The sequence below is a fragment of the Diaphorina citri genome, unplaced genomic scaffold (assembly GCF_000475195.1).
Source record: "Diaphorina citri unplaced genomic scaffold, Diaci psyllid genome assembly version 1.1 scaffold310, whole genome shotgun sequence".
NCBI classification, from domain to species: Eukaryota; Metazoa; Arthropoda; class Insecta; order Hemiptera; family Psyllidae; genus Diaphorina; species Diaphorina citri.
This window is the reverse complement of record NW_007377745.1, coordinates 79,235-97,365: the sequence shown is the minus strand read 5'-3', so window position 1 is coordinate 97,365 and position 18,131 is coordinate 79,235. Positions and strand designations below refer to the sequence as shown.

The following is an 18,131-nucleotide window of genomic DNA, read 5'->3' as shown; positions in this document are numbered from 1 at the left end:
AAATACATTTGTCAAGATATCAGATTTAAGTATTATTACCTACCTCTAGTTTCTCTCTCTCTCTCTCTCGCTCGAAAATGGACCAAAATCAACAAGAGCCTTTAAACTTGGGCGATTTCTCATGAAGAAATAATAATAGACTCTTGAGTGGAAGATAACCACTAGCCGAGGTTGAAGCCGGAAGCGTTTTCTACCCCCTAACCATTAGAGCTCCATTATTATGTGGTCAAATTCTCAAATGCAACTTCCTCTTGCCTTTGTGAATTTACAACTTCCTCCTTCCTTTGTACATTTCTGTCCCATTTTTCCAACTTGCATTACTTTTTTTATTTAGTCCTTGTTTTCTTCTAAGAGAGGAAACTGAGAACTATATTTTTTTACATCTATTTGCTCAACACAATCTGACACTCATACCTCCTACCTTAATTCATTCAGAACTATGGATTAAGTTCGCATCTAGACGGAATCGAACACACAACTTAGCACTTACAAGGCAGGCGCGCTACCCTTCAAGCTAACTAAGCTGACTTTACCTTATTTTTGCCTAAAGAAAGTCCGTCTACATGTTTCCGTCTCCAGAGGGCACGGCACTTGGCATCCATGTTCTGCTTGATTCTGAACCATTTGAGATCATTGATTTGGAATTTATACTTGAGGTGACATTGGATTCCATACACCTGTGGCACAAACGTAGAGGCATCAGAACTATGGTTTTCATCACATCATTCCTTGGTCTTAGCAAGCAGTCTTCCCTTATTTTAAAGTACTTTGTCTTGTGTTTTACTTCACAGTGGTTGAATCAAGTCCTGCATGGACAGACCCTTTGTTGGCAGAAAAGTTGCAGAAATGTTTCTTATGCACAACAGTGTTATATTTGATTTATATGTCATGTTATGTTCATAAGCTCCGTAGAGGCAAGCAATTAGTCAATAACATACATTAAAGAAAAAGTTTAGCCCTTAATAACGGTCGGTCAAAAGTCAAAACGTACATTTTTGGAAACCTGGCCCAGGGGATCATAAGCTCAGCTGTATTTTTCTTTCTCCTGGTTGAACAAAAAATGGTCCCTTGATGACCTGAAAATTTTTCTGATCATGCTTTTCTAGGTCAGAAATTACTCATTGAGGCAGTAATGCAAATTGAGCTTTCTTAGTACTTAGAGACTATTTGGACAATAGTCTTCTCATAAGCTCAGCTGTATTTTTCTTTCTCCTGGTTGAACAAAAAATGGTCCCTTGATGACCTGAAAATTTTTCTGATCATGCTTTTCTGGGTCAGAAATTACTCATTGAGGCAGTAATGCAAATTGAGCTTTCTTAGTACTTAGAGACTATTTGGACAATAGTCTTGAAGGAAAATACAACTGAGATGGTTGAATGAACATTCAAAAGAAGATTGTTAATTATTTTAGAACTATTGTGTGACCCTGAAGAGATGTCGAAAATTTTCTGTTGAATTGTAAATCTGATTTTGTTTAACAGAGTTTGGAATCGAACTGTTGAATTTTAGGTGTGGTGTAAATAAATACCCTTCAGACTTAATGTGTCCTAGGTTCCTCAATTGTCTGGTAGGCACTTGGGTACATAAGTTAATTTTGTGTCTCACTCTTATACAACATGAGAGTCAGAGTCCTTTGAATTAAATTTCTTATAATTTGAATTTCTTTGTGGTAGTCAGTATGTTGACTAAGTTAGAATTAAAATGACATAACAGGTCATGATACGGACATGAAAATAGGTTTGACATAACTATGTTTTCTCTGAAACTGTAATAATTTTCAATCAAGCCTCTTGCATGGGGAACTTTGAATTAAATTTCTTATAATTTGAATTTCTTTGTGGTAGTCAGTATGTTGACTAAGTTAGAATTAAAATGACATAACAGGTCATGGTACGGACATGAAAATAGGTTTGACATAACATAACTATGTTTTCTCTGAAACTGTAATAATTTTCAATCAAGCCTCTTGCATGGGGATGCCGAACCGTACATTTCTCGAGGTTGGTCCCGAGGAGACTTTTGATCTTCATTTTATAAAGAACCTCTCTGCAAAGTTTGATTGACTTAGGCCGAAAACCAAAGTCCTAAGAAGAGTGAACAATTTTGAGCCATTTCAAAACTAACGTCTTGAATAGCGGCCGAGCCGTACATTTCTCGAGGTTGGTCCCGAAGAGACTTTTGATCTTCATTTTATAAAGAACCTTTTTGCAAAGTTTTACTCATTTGGGCCGAAAACTAAAGTTCTGAGAATACCGAACATTTCTGAGCTTTTACAAAACTAAAGTCTTGAATAGCGGCCGAACCGTACAGTTCTCGAGGTTGGTCCCAAGGAGACTTTTGATCTACATTTTATAAAGAACCTCTTTGCAAAGTTTGACTGACTTGGGCCGAAAACTAAAGTACTTAAAAGAGTGAACATTTTTGAGCTTTTTCAAAACAAAAGTCTTGAATAGCGGCCGAACTGTACATTTCTCGAGGTTGGTCCCAAGGAGATTTTTGATCTTCATTTTATAAAGAACCTCTCTGCAAAGTTTGATTGACTTGGGCCGAAAACCCAAGTCCTAAGAAGAGTGAACAATTTTGAGCTTTTTCAAAACTAACGTCCTGAATAGCGGCCGAGCCGTACATTTCTCGAGGTTGGTCCCAAGGAGACTTTTGATCTACATTTTATAAAGAACCTCTTTGCAAAGTTTGACTGACTTGGGCCGAAAACTAAAGTACTGAAAAGAGTGAACATTTTTGAGCTTTTAAGTATATAGGTACTTCACACATGGCGTTCATGCTTGGTGTGTAAATAAAAAACTATGTAAGTACAATGGATGTTATAATAATATTTAAAATCAATTTAAACTATTAAAAGTAATTGTGGTTCCCAGGCTAGTATATAGGTACTTCACACATGGCGTTCATGCTTGGTGTGTAAATAAAAAACTATGTAAGTACAATGGATGTTATAATAATATTTAATATCAATTTAAACTATTAAAAGTAATTGTGGTTCCCAGGCCGATAAATAATAACATGTGATTTGAGGAACATGCATCAGAGTGCAATACAGTGCCTAGGTCCCTTACTGAATTAGGTTACTTCTGTAAAACATAAATCCACACCATCAAAATACATTGCATCTTGTTGACATTTTGTTATGATTATTTATGTTGAAAATGAAATTGCGCTACCATTTACAAATTTCAATGTACCTTACAAGATATTATGATTATTTATGTTGAAAATGAAATTGCGCTACCATTTACAAATTTCAATGTACCTTACAAGATATTTTTTTCTTACAAAGCAGATTTCTATCTAATTTAATGTTTTTCCAAGAGAGCAACTTCCTCATAGTTTAGGATCATTGTTCTTTTAAATTGTTCATTGTTAGGAACCTATCCCAGGACAAATATTTTTATTTTGTAGTAGGGAGGTGGTCTTGAAAAAATCTAAAACTCGATTTCTAGCTGGGAAAAATCTGGGGAATCCCTTCCGTAGGACAAATACTGATTTTGTAACTAGGAATGGGTCTCGCAAAACAATTCTAAACTATAGTTAACTTCCCCTATTTTGTTGGGTGTTGGATTCTTATACCTACTACCTATCGTAGAATAAATACTGGGATTTTGTCAGTAGGAATCGGTCTGTCTTAAACTACTCGTGGATACCTTTGGAAAATTCTTTATAAATTTTTGTCGATGGTGGGATTCGAACCCGGGACCTTCTGCATGGCAAGCAAGCGCGTTACCACTGGACCAACCGTGCCCCCACTAATGTCCAATATATCTGGTTCCAGGGCCCTAATGTGAAGAGGAAGAGGTTGAGTTTTAGTGGGTCTGGATGTCCCGGTATCCGGACATCAATCCCACACTCCTAATTGCAAAGGTTTTTGCAATGGGCGTCATTTTGAAGATTTCCCCCTCTCCACAAAAAAAAGATCCCAAAGAAACATTTGTTAATATCACACCCAATTAGAGCAGCAAAATACAATATTATCGCTGTTCTAAGGTCCAAATTCAGAATCCGCATTTCTCTTGACAAAATGCTACTGTGTCAGGATAAGGAATACAATTCCGAATCAAATCTCTCGAGTTTTTCCAAAGGGACAGGTTGAGGGAAAACTTTGTAAATAAGTTAAACTGTACATACACAGAGCCAATAGTAAAAACCTCGGTTATACCAGTTCTCTGGAAATATTTACACGTTAAAAATTAAAAACTTATATACACCGTTATAAATAATGAGGGTTCCATGTACAAAAATTAACTAAACTAAAATCTTAGTTTGTTTACGGTTAGAAAAAGGCCACTGAAATGTATATTCGTTTGTACATCTGAATTTGTCATGACCATGCGGGTAATATAGACAACTTGACCAACCTATAACGTACGTAGCCTAGTGGATATAACACTGGCTTAGCTCGCAGGAAGTTCGGGTTCGAATTCCTGGACAAAAAAAAACCTCTCGATTAAACCGATGACTTTTCAATTGTTAAAAAAAAAACATACATGTAACTTAAGATTAGGAAAATGACATAATAATCAATTCCTTTGCATTAGTAAATAACAACTTAGATCCGTTTTCAAAACGGTTGATCAACCCAAAATTCGACTCGAATTCGAGGGAATCACTCCTAAAATAGTAAATAACAACTTAGATCCGTTTTCAAAACGGTTGATCAACCCAAAATTCGACTCGAATTCGAGGGAATCACTCCTAAAATATCAAAAGATGAGAGTGAAGGTTTCAATCGCTTGATCTCAAATGACATAATCTGGAAATGAAGAACAGTAGGAGTATAAGTATAAGTATAAGTAGTGCTTTATTTAGACTGTCAGCTTAGAACAAGTTGTTCCATTATACCAACAGTTTAATAGAGCACCTCTTTATTGATATAATTTTGTTAGGTTACAAAATTATAAAAAAAGTAAGAAAAACATAAACAAATTACAAATTAAAGTTCTGGAAGAGGAGAAAAGTTAGAGAGGAGACAGTTTAATAGAGCACCTCTTTATTGATATAATTTTGTTAGGTTACAAAATTATAAAAAAAGTAAGAAAAACATAAACAAATTACAAATTGAAGTTCTGAAAGAGGAGAAAAGTTAGAGAGGAGACGAAAGAAAAGAATAGAATAGAATAGAAGTGATGGGAATGATGATGAGAACATTAACTCACACATTCAAACTGCACAGTTAAGGAAGTTAGGAGGGATTGATAGGAGGGGATGGATAAGGATCAAAGTCAAATGGTTTTGTTGCCAACTGCCTCTGTCATTAAGGTTTTGAAGGCAAAGAAAGAGCAACATTGGAGGATGGAGTAGGGGATAGAGTAACAGAGGATGTGAGGAGTAAGTAGCATAATTGCATAACTATGCACAATAATAATAAATGAAACACACAGCTAGTCAATTCAGCCTAGTTACCTTAGAGGGAATGTAACCCATCTGCCTTGTGAGCACTAGCTGTGGGTTTGATTCCCACCCAGGGCAAACTATCCTAAACAGATCAGGTTTGTTCTTAGAAGGGGTATGGATTTCTCCAACCCTGTCTTCCTCTCTTTAATACAATTTTGAGCTTTTTCAAAACTAAAATCTTGAATAGCGGCCGAACCGTACATTTCTCGAGGTTGGTCCCAAGGAGACTTTTGATCTACCTTTTATGAAGAACTTCTCTGCAAAGTTTGATTGACTTGGGCCGAAAACTAAAGTTCTGAGAAGAGTGAACATTTTTGAGCTTTTTCAAAACTAAAATCTTGAATAGCGGCCGAACCGTACATTTCTCGAGGTTAGTCCCAAGGAGACTTTTGATCTACATTTTACAAAGAACCTCTCTGCAAGGTTTGATTGACTTGGGCCGAAAACCAAAGTCCTAAGAAGAGTGAACAATTTTGAGCTTTTTCAAAACTAAAGTCTTGAATAGCGGCCGAACCGTACATTTCTCGAGGTTGGTCCCAAGGAGACTTTTGATCTACCTTTTATGAAGACCCTCTCTGCAAAGTTTGATTAACTTGGGCCAAAAACTAAAGTCCTAAAAACTACAGAACCATTGTAACTGGGTTGAATGGTAGAGATTGCCCCAGGCAATAATTTCGCTCTTTGTAATTCCTTGTATTTGTGTACATTGAATTACAACCAAAAGAGAGTCTGAATAAAGAAATAACTTACCTTAATATAGCCGTCGCATATCTCACAAATGACGAACGTATTCTTCCCCCCGGCCCCGCCAGCAGCTTGCGGTCTTCCGGGCTTCGGATGGTTGGATACAGTCGAGGTAGACGCAGTAGAAGGTGCCGGGTTCGATGCCCCCTGTCTGGGTAGCGGGGTGATGGAAATACTCGGCTGGTTGAGGAGTTTGGAGGCCGCCTGGCCTGTACCTTAATATAGCCGTCGCATATCTCACAAATGACGAACGTATTCTTCCCCCCGGCCCCGCCAGCAGCTTGCGGTCTCCCGGGCTTCGGATGGTTGGATACAGTCGAGGTGGACGCAGTAGAAGGTGCCGGGTTCGATGCCCCCTGTCTGGGTAGCGGGGTGATGGAAATACTCGGCTGGTTGAGGAGCTTCGAGGCAGCCTGGCCTGACTGGGTTTGGGCGGAGGCCGCTGTACTCCCGGCCGAAGCACCTTTGTTTGTCTGTGAATAGTAGACGAGGAGGTTAGAGAAGAGTTATTTATTGATAACCAGGACAAAGACCTTTTCAATTTGTCTAGCTACGGGACGTTAAAAAGAGAAAAGACTAGCGTCGGGCTGTGCGACTATAAGTAGGGAGAAGAACAGGTAACCCTAACCAGCCTAGCTAGCTGATAGTTTCAAAGGGTTCATTCTGTTTGAAAAGAACAAGTACAAGTCCTCACGATGGTTGACTGCGGTTCAAGAGAGACCATCAGCCTGGTGTATGGCTGATAAAAGTAAATTTGTCAAGTAAAAAAGTACATGTTACAGAACATTATTTAGTCCTTTCTGTGTTCCACAGTCAATATGGTTTATGAGGTTACAATGATAACTTACTTGGACTATTTGTCCTCCCTGAATTGAATATCCAGCTGGTAATACCAAGTTCTGTGCATTGGGTCCTGTGGGTCTGTACAGGAGTCCTGGAAAACAATCAATGTCAATGTGTTAGTAATGAGGACCATCACGAGTAGAAAGCAGAAACTTGAGGGTTAAATAAAACGGGATACAGGCCTTCATTTACATTCACTCGCTCTGTAGGAGAGAAGTGAAGTTTTAGTACCTTGTGCTCCAATGTAATTTGAGTTTCAAGTTTCAAAAAGTGTCCATAACAATGGAATTTTCCTTTCTGTGTACTTTTTCCTATCAAAAATAGAATTTAATTCCAATCTGGATTAACTTAAATTTGAGATCAGAATTATAAAACGAAGACATGCATATGGACATTTTGGTGATAGAAGAGGAGATAGAGATATAGGAGAGGAAAATATTGAAATTTGTTTCATCAGGGGGGGGTTTTTTCCCCCTCTTATTAGTGGGAAGTGGAATTGAAATTTTTGAGGAAACAGAGAAGATAATTTTCACCAGGAGCATAATTCGAAGACATGCATATGGACATTTTGGTGATAGAAGAGGAGATAGAGATATAGGAGAGGAAAATATTGAAATTTGTTTCATCAGGGGGGTTTTTTTCCCCTCTTAAGTATTAGTGGGAAGTGGAATTGAAATTTTTGAGGAAACAGAGAAGATAATTTTCACCAGGAGCATAATATTAAGGTCATTTTTAGGGTAGGGGGATAATTTCAAGGTTATTTTTAGGGTAGGGGGATAATTTCAAAGTCATTTTTAGGGTAGCAGGAAAGGGACGACAGAAATATTTTTATATTTGTATTAGGTAGGTACAAGGGGTATATCAAGGCTATTTTTGGGGTAGCAGGGATTTCATCATGTAAGGCGGGGTGACAGGGTTCAAGGAAATGCCAGGACAAGGATGTTTCAAGGTCACAGGCATTACCTGGTGTGGTGTTCACCCCGAGTGGTCTGCCCCGCTGTCTATTCATGAGAGCTTGGGACATGGCGGCTGCCGCTGCATTGCCCTGGGCCAGGGTCATCATTTTGGGCATAATCTGAGGGCCGCCGGCCCCGATAGCGGCTGGGCCGACCTGGTTCTGTTTGAGACCGCTCATGGCCGCATGATACACGGCATTACCTGGACTCATAGCGTTGGGGCGGTTGCGGGACACACGTGGGATCTTGGCGGGCGGTTCCCAGTCGAGTGGGGGTTCCTGTGAAGAACAAGAATAAAAACATTTAGAATACTTGCAACTTTCATCGCCGTTCATGTTTTGAAGGATGTCTTCGAAAGACCACTTAAAAAAGAAGAAAACATTTAGAATACTTGCAACTTTCATCGCCGTTCATGTTTTGAAGGATGTCTTCGAAAGACCACTTAAAAAAGAAGAAAAAAAAAAAGCTTGGAATTGGAACAAAACATCAAAACCTTTCTGCTATCCATTTGCCACAAATAACTATTACGTCTCTTGATAAATAACTATAAACCCAATTTCGTTGGTTGTTAGTTATTAGCTTTAGCACATTTGTATATCACTAAACACACATGAAACTTTGCTTTAAAAATGTAATTCGCTCGTTCGAAAAGAAGGAAAGTTTTCACAAGTTTGAAATGTTGGAGAGAAAAGTTGGAATTTTTCCTATTGAAAAGAAGAACAACATACCGTAATATCTCGGGCTATGGCACTGCACTGCACACCTCCCAGCACCGACTACAAGACGTCACTACTCACTGCTACGCTACACCCTACCTAGTGAGTGAACCACTCGCTCTCAACGTAGCATTGAAAACTAACATGGCGGCGGGGAGTGATATCACGTGACTCCAAAATAGGTCTTGGACGATTGAAACTTTACAACGGATGGGCATAAACAGGCTTTCCAGTTAAAATGAACACCAGTGGCGAAGTCCGCGAGTGAAAGTTGTGGATCTTGCCAACTGTTGCAGCTTTGGGCATTACTGCCGGCAATTCGGTACTTGGAGAAAGAATCGCGGGCTTTGAAACTTATTCAAGATAAGTCCATGATAACACTGTTATCACCTTACACTCATTCATATAAGACTGGACTGGAAACTATATCTGGAATCTGAATATGAACACCAGTGGCGAAGTCCGCGAGTGAAAGTTGTGGATCTTGCCAACTGTTGCAGCTTTGGGCATTACTGCCGGCAATTCGGTACTAGGAGAAAGAATCGCGGGCTTTGAAACTTATTCAAGATAAGTTCATGATAACACTGTTATCACCTTACACTCATTCATATAAGACTGGACTGGAAACTATATCTGGAATCTGAATAATTTATTATGTTAGATACATAGTGGCACAAAAGACATGGGCAGACAAAATAATGATTCCGTTTAGCTCGTAGTAGGTACCTGTATCTACCGAGTCCAACAACCCTTACACTAGATTTCCCATGAAGAAAAACAGTAAACCCTGCACAAAGAACAACAAGAAAAGAATCACCTAAAACGGGCTTAGCTGTTGCTCAGGATTCCAGAACAACGTTGGGGGGTTGGGTCCAAAAGCAGCTCCTCAAAATGCCAAAGCACTGTTTGTTCCAGATCTTCTCAAAATGTAAAGATTACGAGAGACCGCTGCGCAGTGGCACCGAAGTATAAGAAAGGCTGAATTGGAGCACCCAGCAAAATCCCGAGTCCTCAGCAATAGTAAACAAAGGTCTACAACACAGGAATCGCCAAATAAGCCAGCGCAGCGTATGATAGAAAGTACTGAAGGTACCCTTCCCCCTTCCTCACCTGATTTCGTTCGGGTCGGTATTTCTTGGCGCACGACAGCAAATGCCTGGTGAGCTTGCCCTTCTGGTTGTCTTCAAACAGACAGGATGGGCACTGATGGAACGCGGGTGCCTTCTCGAGACGCCCTCGCACGTTATGTTCTGCCTCCATATGATACATGATGTCGTGCGGTGAGCGCACCTCCAGCGGACAGAAGTTACACCTGAGGAGAGAAATTGATGGAATTACTTCAACTACTTGACAAAAAAGGAAGCATATTTAAGGACACCTTTTATATTTAGCTTGATATTAGAAATTAGTAAGACAGCCAAGGTCTATCAAAACTCAGCATAGGTAAGTAGGTACTTGATTACCAAAGAAATAATTTTGAAATCCACAAGCCACAATTCCACAACCTATATCATACATCTTTTGCAGTAAGTCTTATGATACATGATGTCGTGCGGTGAGCGCACCTCCAGCGGACAGAAGTTACACCTGAGGAGAGAAATTGATGGAATTACTTCAACTACCTACTTGACAGAAAAGGAAGCATATTTAGAGGATTCCAGAACAACGTTGGGGGGTTGGGTCCAAAAGCAGCTCCTCAAAATGCCAAAGCACTGTTTGTTCCAGATCTTCTCAAAATGCCAGGACCACAAATGACTCACCCAGAAGTGTTAAAGATTACGAGAGACCGTTGCGCAGTGGCACCGAAGTATAAGAAAGGCTGAATTGGAGAGGTACTTGATTACCAAAGAAATAATTTTGAAATCCACAAGCCACAATTCCACAACCTATATCATACATCTTTTGCAGTAAGTCTTAAGTAAATAGTCCTACACTAATGACTTACCTGTAAATGTAGTTCTTCATATGAGGAGTTTCCAGATGATGAGCCATGACAAGCTGTGATTCTGTCTTGAAGTTGCAGTACTCACACTTCTTCGTATCAAACCGGAATGGATCATTGTTTTCTTTGCTGAATTCCAGAGTTTTGGTGAGAGAGCTGATAGCTTGCAGTGTGTCAGATGATACTTTGGTACCTTCTCGTTCCCTTTTCCTCTTCTGTGACTTGAGTAGATCATTCTGCACATGTTCCTGTACCAGGTTGATACCAATGTGCATGAAGAATTTACCAAGGGCATTATCAAAGTATGTGCCACCACCTTTCTTCTCATCCTCTCTCTTTTCTTCTTCTTTGGTTTCTTCATCATCTTTATCTGACTTCTTATCTGCGTCCGTTTTATCTTCATCCTCAGATTTTTTATCTTTATCATTTTCTTCTGTCTCCTCTTTCTTATCTCCTTTTTCAGATTTACTATCTTCATCTTCTTCCTTTTCTTTATCTTCCTTGTCCTTTACATCACTACTGGACTTGTCTTTGTCTTCTTTACCCTTTTTCTTCTCCTCTTCTTTCTTCAGTTTTTCCTTTTCTGCATCATCTTTTTCCTTCTTGATTGTTTTATCTAGATCATCTACAAATTCCTTGAGAGGTTTGACTGGAGGTTTTTCATACACATAGGGTACAATGAAGGAGGGAGCTTCCACCACAAACATATCATCAGTGAGGGAAGGCAGAAGGATAGGAGGCTGAGCTGGGACTGCAGGCTTGTTATTCGAGCTTGACATGACTTTGTTTTGGTTTAGTTTGTTCTGTACAGGAAGCATTGTCAGCTGGGCTGGTTGTCTATGTACAGTTTGAGGAGAGGAATGGGCCACAGGCACTGGACCTCTCCCTGACAAAATGGAATTGGTATCTATTATCACTAGAGTTGGTTCTTTCTTAGGTGGAACTTTATTGATACTGGCCATAATATTGGGTATCGTTTTAGTATCACTAATTACAATAGGTCTAGGCTTGGGTTTGCTGGTGTCAGCCAATGGGTCAATGGCTATTTCCTGTATTTAGTATCACTAATTACAATAGGTCTAGGCTTGGGTTTGCTGGTGTCAGCCAATGGGTCAATGGCTATTTCCTGTACATTGAATTGGAGCACCCAGCAAAATCCCGAGTCCTCAGCAATAGCAAACAAAGGTCTACAACACAGGAATCGCCAAATGCGCCAGCGCAGAGTATGATAGAAAGTACTGAAGGTATTCGATGATGACAACTGTACACCAAAGAACAGGGCAGGCGCACTCAAAATAGTCGCGAATGGAGTCGAATCGACACCATATTTGACATCCAGTTGGTGTCGACTTTTTACCTTGGGCGACTTTTTAACCCAGGTTGTACAAGTGGCCACAATGAAATCCCAAATAACCGAGGCTACTCAATAGTATAGTATTACATGGAGTTAAATCGTCTATGGAACAGGGGTACAAGGGCTATGGTCGAAATGTGGCGAGCTGCGCCAAACTGAACGTGCACTAAGACGAGAGGAGCTTCAACACTATCGATTTTGAGAGCAGTTCCCGGTATACTGAAAGCGATGCCACAAAACGGAGCGATAAAATATCCTACGTACAGCAAGATGGTGGCTTTCAAGGTAGAGAGTGAGTGGAAAAATAGAGAAAGAAGGGAAGCTTGTGAGAGACGGGAGGGGAATGAGAAAGAAAAAGAGAGAGAATGGGAGGAAAATGAAAGAGAGAGATCGATAAAAGAAGAGAGGAGGGGGAGAAATAAAAAAGAGATGGAAGAAAAAGCAGAGGGTAGGAGAGAGATCTGAAAAGGGGAGAGAGGAAGAAAGAGAAAGAAGTTAAAAAGCAGAGTGGGAGAGCGAGACAGAAAATATGGAGAAAGAGAGGGAGGGAGAATAAAAAAGAGATGGAAGAAAAAGCAGAGGGTAGGAGAGAGATCTGAAAAGGGGAGAGAGGAAGAAAGAGAAAGAAGTTAAAAAGCAAAGTGGGAGAGCGAGACAGAAAATATGGAGAAAGAGAGGGAGGGAGGGGGTGTAACTTTGAGAAAGAGAGGGAGCTGCAGATAAGAGAGAAAGATAGGAAAATAGGGGAGGGTTGTATGAGAGAGAAAGAAAGATTTAAAGAGGGGGAAGACAGAGAACATTGAAAGAGGACGAGGAGGTAGGGAGGGAGAGAGAGAGAAAATGGGAAGCTTATGAGAAGGAAAGAGGTGGGAGGAAATGAAAAGAGTAAAATAGAGGGAGAGAGGAAATAAAGAGGGGTGGCTGGAGAGATAGAAAGAGAAAATAAAGAAGAAAGCTGAAGGGAGGAAGAGGGAAAGAGAGAATAAGAAAGTTGGAGGGAGGGAGAGGGAAAGAAAGAAAGGAGGGGAGAAAATGGGAAGCTTATGAGAAGGAAAGAGGTGGGAGGAAATGAAAAGAGTAAAATAGAGGGAGAGAGGAAATAAAGAGGGGTGGCTGAAGAGAGATAGAAAGAGAAAATAAAGAAGAAAGCTGGAGGGAGGAAGAGGGAAAGAAAGAGGGGAGGGAAGGAGAAGAGAGAGAGAGAATAAGAAAGCTGAAGGGAGGAAGAGGGAAAGAAAGAGAGAATAAGAAAGCTGGAGGGAGGGAGAGGGAAAGAAAGAAAGGAGGGGGTAAAAAGTAAAAAAAGGAAGACCTTTTCTCTTCCATCTCCCTCACTTCCACTCCACTCTAACATCCCCTATCTCTTTTATTTCTATGTTCTATCCTTATCTTTTTCGAAAGTCCTTGGGTCTTTCTCTTGGGGTTTCCAGAAATCTATCAACTATTTCTTCGATCAGGTGTTAATGAAATTTGCTAATTGGATCTTGGGTTCAATCGAACCTTCGGGGGCCCCGTAGATGCCCCTTCTAAGAAATTATTTGTTTCGACTCCTCAGCGATAAGAATTATGGGCGGTAATGGAACTCGACCAAGAATTTTGGCCAGTACTACCTCTGAGCGTCAGTAGATATTCCAGAAGGTTTCAATTTTCGACCAAAAAAACAGCAAAGTGTAAAAGACTCAGAAAAGAAAGAGCCCAAAGAGAAAGAGAGCGAGAACAACTAAACTAAACAAAAACAAGTGAGAGATAAGAAGAAAGGAATGGTAAAGAGAGAGCACAAAAATATTTAGTAGGTAGGTGAATAACCTGAAAGAAACACTCCTGCAAGAAGAAGCAGAAGAAGAAAAGAACAAGAAGAGGAAAGAAGCAGACGAAGCTCGAAAGAAGTGAGTTGGAAGGAAAGTACGAACGACTCTGCTAGCCTGCTCTGCGAACAGAGTACAGACTGAGTACCTGAGTAGCGCAGTACAGAGCACAGACTACTAGGGAACTAGGTAGGTAGCACAGACTACTCAGACTAGAAACGTACAGGTTGGGCAGGCAATGGTATCTACATATGTGGTACGCCAAGAATGCGAAGATACACCAAGATATCGGCCCGAAATTACCGGGAACCGGGAAATACTGCTTATTCCAAGCCGTCTCGTCTGAAGGCAAACTTTAGTCGAGATATTGCACTATAAGTTAGTACTTTCAATATCATACATACCTACCCAATCGTAATAATTTAAAAATACTGCTTATTCCAAGCCGTCTCGTCTGAAGGCAAACTTTAGTCGAGATATTGCACTATAAGTTAGTACTTTCAATATCATACATACATACCTACCCAATCGTAATAATTAAAAACTAGTATAGCTCCGCTATACTGTAGTAATAGAAAGTAAAAAAATCGGACTGGCGAACAACGGTAAAACTCTCTCGGGAACCCGCGAGTTGCCCACCAACATCGCATGTTCTTCCCACATCCGCACTCCGAAGCAAGGAAGAAAGAGAGAGGGGAACCCGCGAGTTGCCCACCAACATCGCATGTTCTTCCCACATCCGCACTCCGAAGCAAGGAAGAAAGAGAGAGGAAGAAGAAGAAGAAACACAAGTCGAGTACTGCCGGATATCCACCAGGCGTCGCTAGTGTAGCTGAATTTCACAACATGACGACTGTAGCAGCGATCCGGGGGTTCTCAAAATGGGAAGAACCCCCCTCCCTCCCCCTCCACAGACCCTGCCTTGCCCCACGTTGAACAAAATCCGTGGGTCAGAAAATGACTCACATGGAAGACTTCGATGGATATTAAGAGAAATATCAGTAGGCTCCAGAGATCGGCCAGATTTCATAAGGTTCTGAGTTCGATTCCTGAAGTCCAGAACTTAGGGAATTGTGGGCTAATAAAGCGAAGATATGAGAGGAGTTCGACTGCATCCATATTACCCATAGCCCGATGGATATTAAGAGAAATATCAGTAGGCTCCAGAGATCGGCCAGATTTCATAAGGTTCTGAGTTCGATTCCTGAAGTCCAGAACTTGGGAAATTGTGGGCTAATAAAGCGAAGATATGAGAGGAGTTCGACTGCATCCGTATTACCCATAGCCCATAGGCATAGGATTAAGCCGCAGCTATACAAGATGGTCCGAGATGATTTAACTCAGTACCTAGCTAGGTTGTTAGCTTGTTAGCGCAGAAGACTTCACATCTGGAGGTTGGTGGTTTAAGCCCAAAATTTAGTGAAGACACAGAATAACAAATAACCGGGGAATGACATTTGCGACAAGCTCTCGCGAAAGTCCAAAAACCAATTTGCAAGCTTTCTTTCTTCTGTTCCACCAAAATCGGACAGACCGTTCGAAAGTTATCGCGGATTTGGCGAAAGAAACAAACGGAGAGACAAACTAAAGGCCAGAAACGCTTATGATACGTTAGAACGTTAGGCATATAATATACGAGTCATAATGAAGTCACTTGTCACATGATTTTATCCTTTCAATCATTGAATTTATTAGGCCAGAGAATACTAATGACAAGAATCACATATCAATGAAATAGTACGAGAAAAAATAAATTCCTTAAATTTTAGTTTTGCTTAAATTTTTACTTCATTCCATAGACCTCTACCGCCTAGGAAAGATTTCATAAGTTTGAGAACCCCTGAATTACCCCATATCAAATATACCAAAGCATCTGGTCTGTAGGTATTTTGGCTCAAATGTAAAGAACTGTCATTACTGTCACGCCTTATTTATTTATTAGGCCAGAGAATACTAATGACAAGAATCACATATCAATGAAATAGTACGAGAAAAAATAAATTCCTTAAATTTTAGTTTTGTAATTTTGTTTTACTTTTACAACATTATATTCAAACAAAAAATGTAAACAAACCAAAGTCAAATTATTTTGGGGTTATGTTTTGAAAAAAGAAAGTTGGTCGGTAACACTAGAATGAAGAAAATGTAAGTAGCCTTTGCCAAAGTACATTGTCGGATTTCAGGAAAAACCATTTGATCTAAAGAATTGGCCACTTTAATCCCACAGGATAAATAATTTGATCAAAGCAGGATCCAAAATTTCTGAATGAAAATCAAGAGAAAGAAGGTAATGCAAAAATAAAAGATGGCCGCCGCAAGATAGTGACACACATTTTAAGCTTCTGAGAAAATGTACCTACTACCAAATAAGATATCCTTCAAATGGCCATGATAAAAAGAACACAAATCCACACCAATTTTATCAAATTGAATAATAATTTACAAATAATACGTATTTAACATAAAGAATTAATCTGAAGTTTATAATCTCCCGCCGCGTATATGTATTGTATAATATAGACAACAATGGTAAACACTACAGCTGTCGAGTCATAAAATTATGACCGGCCATGATAAAAAGAACACAAATCCACACCAATTTTATCAAATTGAATAATAATTTACAAATAATACGTATTTAACATAAAGAATTAATTTGAAGTTTATAATCTCCCGCCGCGTATATGTATAATATAGACAACAATGGTAAACACTACAGCTGTCGAGTCATAAAATTATGACCGGAAAAAAAAAAAAATTAAAAAAACCTTTTCGTTTCATTCATAAAACTCTATACGCACATTTGTATATCACTAAACACACATGAAACTTTGCTTTAAAAATGTAATTCGCTCGTTCGAAAAGAAGGAAAGTTTTCACAAGTTGGAAATGTTGGAGAGAAAAGTTGGAATTTTTCCTTTTGAAAAGAAGAACAACATACCGTAATATCTCGGGCTATGGCACTGCACTGCACAAGTTGGAAATGTTGGAGAGAAAAGTTGGAATTTTTCCTTTTGAAAAGAAGAACAACATACCGTAATATCTCGGGCTATGTTTTGATCGTCATTTTATAAAGAACCCCTTTGCAAAGTTTGATTGACTTGGGCCGAAAACTGAAGTTCTGAGAAGAGTGAACATTTTTGAGCTTTTTCAAAACTAAAATCTTGAATAGCGGCCGAGCCGTACATTTCTTGAGGTTGGTCCCGAGGAGACTTTTGATCGTCATTTTACAAAGAACCCCTTTGCAAAGTTTGATTGACTTGGGCCGAAAACTAAAGTTCTGAGAAGAGTGAACATTTTTGAGCTTTTTCAAAACTAAAATCTTGAATAACGGCCGAACCGTACATTTCTCGAGGTTGGTCCCGAGGAGACTTTTGATCTTCATTTTATAAAGAACCCCTTTGCAAAGTTTGATTGACTTGGGCCGAAAACTACAGTACTGAAAAGAGTGAACTTTTTTGAGCCATTTCAAAACTAACGTCTTGAATAGCGGCCGAATCGTACATTTCTCGAGGTTGGTCCCAAGGAGACTTTTGATCGATTTCCTGTACATCATCATCAAAAGACTTTTTCTTAGACTCATCATCTATTAATTCTATGTCTTTTTCATCCTTCTCTTGGTAGCTTTTACTTTTGTTCAAATTCCTAGAACTTCTCCTTGGAGTGAGGTTCAGAGGTGCTGTATTCTTCTTGTTCTTCTTAGGAGTTCCATCTCCATCGTCTTCCTCATCTTCACCGTCTTGTTGTTCATTTGTCTCATCAGATGAATTGCTTCCATTTAGTTTTTGTTCACCATCAACTTCCATGGCTTCATCCTCATCACCATTTTCCTTTTCTCTTTTCTTGCCTAGATCTACAGGTTCTTTATCTTCTTTTAAGTCATCACCTGCTACTTTTTCTGCATTATCTTCTGAGTCTTTGGCTGGTTGACTTGTTTCATCTCCTGCAAAGGGATCAGCTTCACCTTTGGTTCCTTCTGACTCATTTTCATTTATTACAATATCAGTGTCCTGAGGAATCTCATTTTCCTCCACTTGCATTTCTTCCTGTGCATCTCCCTTTGTTTTTTCTACATTTCCATTCTTGACAACATCTTTCTCTTTCTTTTCAAGAACTTTTTCTTTCTCCACAGATTCACTATTGGAATCACTGTTCTCAGTGTTGACTATTTCATTATTTACAACTTTCTTAGTGACAGCTGGGGTTTCATCAACTTCCATGGCTGAGTCATCACAAGATCCATTTAGATTTGCATCACCATTTTGTTTGACATCACTTGGTTCTGGGAAAGAGAATAATAATAAATTTGATTTTATAATTATATAGATTAATATGACACCTTTAATCTCTCTACCAGGGTACCTA

General features: G+C 39.5%; 1 protein-coding gene across 1 annotated transcript in view; it reads right to left on the bottom strand.

The window, feature by feature from the left end:
• Positions 1 to 4,669: 4,669 nt before the first annotated feature.
• LOC103507386 (myb-like protein X) overlaps positions 4,670 to 18,131 on the bottom strand; it is a 45,492-nt gene continuing 32,030 nt past the window's right edge. Inside the window, exons 3-10 of the mRNA XM_026822266.1 lie at positions 17,317 to 18,048; positions 10,611 to 11,664; positions 9,776 to 9,977; positions 7,957 to 8,227; positions 6,999 to 7,084; positions 6,569 to 6,623; positions 6,157 to 6,359; positions 4,670 to 4,765 (exon numbers count right to left, since the gene is read on the bottom strand). Coding sequence (XP_026678067.1) covers positions 4,670 to 4,765; positions 6,157 to 6,359; positions 6,569 to 6,623; positions 6,999 to 7,084; positions 7,957 to 8,227; positions 9,776 to 9,977; positions 10,611 to 11,664; positions 17,317 to 18,048 — 2,699 coding nt within the window. The remainder of the gene's footprint in view (positions 4,766 to 6,156; positions 6,360 to 6,568; positions 6,624 to 6,998; positions 7,085 to 7,956; positions 8,228 to 9,775; positions 9,978 to 10,610; positions 11,665 to 17,316; positions 18,049 to 18,131) is intronic.